This window comes from Archocentrus centrarchus, chromosome 22 (assembly GCF_007364275.1).
Source record: "Archocentrus centrarchus isolate MPI-CPG fArcCen1 chromosome 22, fArcCen1, whole genome shotgun sequence".
Lineage (NCBI taxonomy): Eukaryota > Metazoa > Chordata > Actinopteri > Cichliformes > Cichlidae > Archocentrus > Archocentrus centrarchus.
In genome coordinates, this window is record NC_044367.1 from 21493092 (window position 1) to 21496447 (window position 3356).

At 39.5% G+C, this 3356-nt stretch overlaps 1 gene segment (V, D, J or C); it reads right to left on the reverse strand.

Annotated features, from left to right (window-relative positions):
• Positions 1–578: 578 nt before the first annotated feature.
• Positions 579–1088, reverse strand: LOC115772770 (T cell receptor beta variable 29-1-like). The segment is given in 2 exon segments: positions 579–916; positions 1025–1088. Coding segments are annotated over 2 exon segments (396 nt in total).
• Positions 1089–3356: the final 2268 nt, after the last annotated feature.

Here is a 3356-nt window from a genome sequence, read left to right on the forward strand (position 1 = left end):
GACGTTTGGAGAGTTCACATTTAGGTATCCCAGGAACTGCAGAGCTCTCTGTTTGTCTTGTTTGTACCAGAGAATTTGATTAAAAGTTGACACACTGTGTGAACAGTGGATCTCACTGATAACAGATTCACCAGCTTTCTTAATGATGGATGAAGGTGTTTGCTGCACAGTGTAGCTACTGGAGGCACCTGTGGGGAATGAAAAAGAACATGTGATTTAAAAAAACTAATAATTAAAATACCATCTGTGTGGTGATTTTCTCATCGTTTAATACTCACCGTTATTCACCATCAGCTGAAAGAAACAGAGTATAAAGACTGTGGAGATCATGTTACACACAGAACCTTCCTTTTCTATTCTGTGGAGTGCATCACAGTTAAAGCACGACAGATACAAAACCAAAGCTTTGAGTTTATTGTGATATTTGGGCGTGTGCAATATATTTGTGCCCTGGTTTCATTTGCTGACATTTGTCTCCCCCTGTGGGTGAGAAAATGGAAGTTTTCTGTACTTGGGGTCTCCCTACCATATGAAAAACCATTGCAACAGTTGTGCCTACCATTCAGTGGGGTTTTTGTTCAGCTTTCACATGTGTCTGTATCACTGTGCTCACTGACAGCACAGAAATACAAGCCACTGTCTTTTGGCTCCAGGTTCTTCACTGTGAAATCCCCATTTTCAGCCTCAGTCTTTGTGGCTGAGAATTTGTCTTTGCTGAATTTTCCAAAGTCGTGATCACCTTTTTTGGCTGTTGTTGTGAACACAATCAGTTCCATATTTAATCCTGGCAGCTGTCTGTACCAGTACATCTGGAAATAGGTAGCACCCTTGGTGTGGCTGCAGCTTATTGTTGCATCAGCACCTTGGTTTTTCCATAGCATTGAGGTTTGTGTGACATCATTGGCATGAATTAGACCTGTGTGTAACAGTTTGGTTAATTATAAAAATTTTAAGTATAAAACTTTAAACCAAAATCACCTTCTTTTTCTATCCCTGAAATAATAAATGAAATCTTTGATCTCACCTTTCATCCAAAGCAGAGAGATCAAAAAGATGAGGTGACCATGTCTGATAATGTCCATGTTGTACAGTAGAAAATAGGAACACGTGAATAAATGAAAGCTTGAATTTGCGTCACTATCAAGCGTTGCAGGTGGGAGTGTCACTGTTCTGTGTGGAGCTCTGTGATCCTGCTGTCTGTGGTGTCACCATTGGCAGGTGAGAATCATTGTGGTATTTGACATACACTCAGTTTATATTTCTGACCGTAATTCTTGACAGGAAAACAGGTCCAACTTGATTGCAGGAAGCAGAATTATGTGTCTGGTTTTAATCTTATTTAATACTCTGCTTCTTCCAGTGATTCCAGCAACTATGAAGGTTTCAGTTGAGTCTACAACATGACTTCAGAGGGGAGCAAATTTGTCTTGAAACTTTCAGTAACTATTTCAAAGTGTAGATTTAGCTGCAGGCTGGCAGCAGGTGTTCAGATATTAATCTGTCTGCAGAGACATTGAGAGGTTTTTGTATTGACTTTAATAGAATCTCTACTACTGTGCTAGCAGCACAGAAATACACAGCACTGTCATCTACTGAAACATTAGAAATGGTCAGGTTTGAATGTTTTCTTCCATCTCCATCAAAGTTGATTTTTCCCTTCATGTCATTCTCGATGTTTGGAGAGTTCACATTTAGGTATCCCAGGAACTGCAGAGCTCTCTGTTTGTCTTGTTTGTACCACAGAATGCGATTAAAAGTTGACACACTGTGTGAACAGTGGATCTCACTGACAACAGATTCACCAGCTTTCTTAATGATGGATGAAGGTGTTTGCTGCACAGTGTAGGTACTGGAGGCACCTGTGGGGAATGAAAAAGAACACGATTTAAAAAAAAAATGAAAATACCAACTGCGTGGCAATTTTCTCATCTTAGAATACTCACCATTCACTATCAGCTGAAAGAAACAGAGTATGAAAACTGTGGAGATCATGTTACACACAGAACCTTCCTTTTCTATACTGTGGAGTACATCACAGTTAAAACATGACAGATATGAAAGAAAAGCTTTGAGTTTATTGTGATATTTGGGCGTGTGCAATATATTTGTGCTCTAATTTCATTTGCTGACATTTGTCTCCCCCTGTGGGTGAGAAAATGGAAGTTTTCTGTACTTGGGGTCTCCCTACCATATGAAAAACCATTGCAACAGTTGTACCCACCATTCAGTGGGGTTTTTGTTCAGCTTTCACATGTGTCTGTATGACTGTGCTCACTGACAGCACAGAAATACAAGCCACTGTCTTTTGGCTCCAGGTTCTTCACTGTGAAATCCCCATTTTCAGCCTCAGTCTTTGTGGCTGAGAATTTGTCTTTGCTGAATTTTCCAAAGTCATGATCACCTTTTTGGCTGTTGTTGTGAACACAATCAGTTCCATATTTAATCCTGGCAGCTGTCTGTACCAGTACATCTGGATATAGGTAGCACCCTTGGTGTGGCTGCAGCTTATTGTTGCATCATCACCTTGGTTTTTCCATAGCATTGAAGTTTGTGTGACATCATTGGCATGAATTAGACCTGTGTGTAACAGTTTGGTTAATTATAAAAATTTTAAGTATAAAACTTTAAACCAAAATCACCTTCTTTTTCTATCCCTGAAATAATAAATGAAATCTTTGATCTCACCTTTCATCCAAAGCAGAGAGATCAAAAAGATGAGGTGACCATGTCTGATAATGTCCATGTTGTACAGTAGAAAATAGGAACACGTCAATAAATGAAAGTTTGAATTTGCATCGCTATAAAACGTTGCAGGTGGGAGTGTCACTGTTCTGTGTGGAGCTCTGTGATCCTGCTGTCTGTGGTGTCACCATTGGCAGGTGTGAGTCATTGTGGTATTTGACATACACTCAGTTTATATTTCTGACTGAAATTCTTGACAGGAAAACAGGTCCAACTTGATTGCAGGAAGCAGAATTATGTGTCTGGCTTTAATCTTAATTAATACTCTGCTTCTTCCAGTGATTCCAGCTATGAAGGTTTTCAATTGAATCTACAACATGAGTGACTATCTCAAAGTCTAGTTTTAGTTGCAGGCTGGCTGCAGGTGTTCAGATATTAATCTATCTGCAGAGACATTAGGAGAGGTTTTTGTATTGACTTTAATAGAATCTCTACTACTGTGCTAACTGGCAGCACAGAAATACACAGCACTGTCATCTACTGAAACATTAGAAATGGTCAGGTTTGAATGTTTTCTGCCATCTCCATCAAAGTTGATTTTTCCCTTCACGTCATTCTCGACGTTTGGAGAGTTCAGATTTAGGTATCCCAGGAACTGCAGAGCTCTCTGTTTG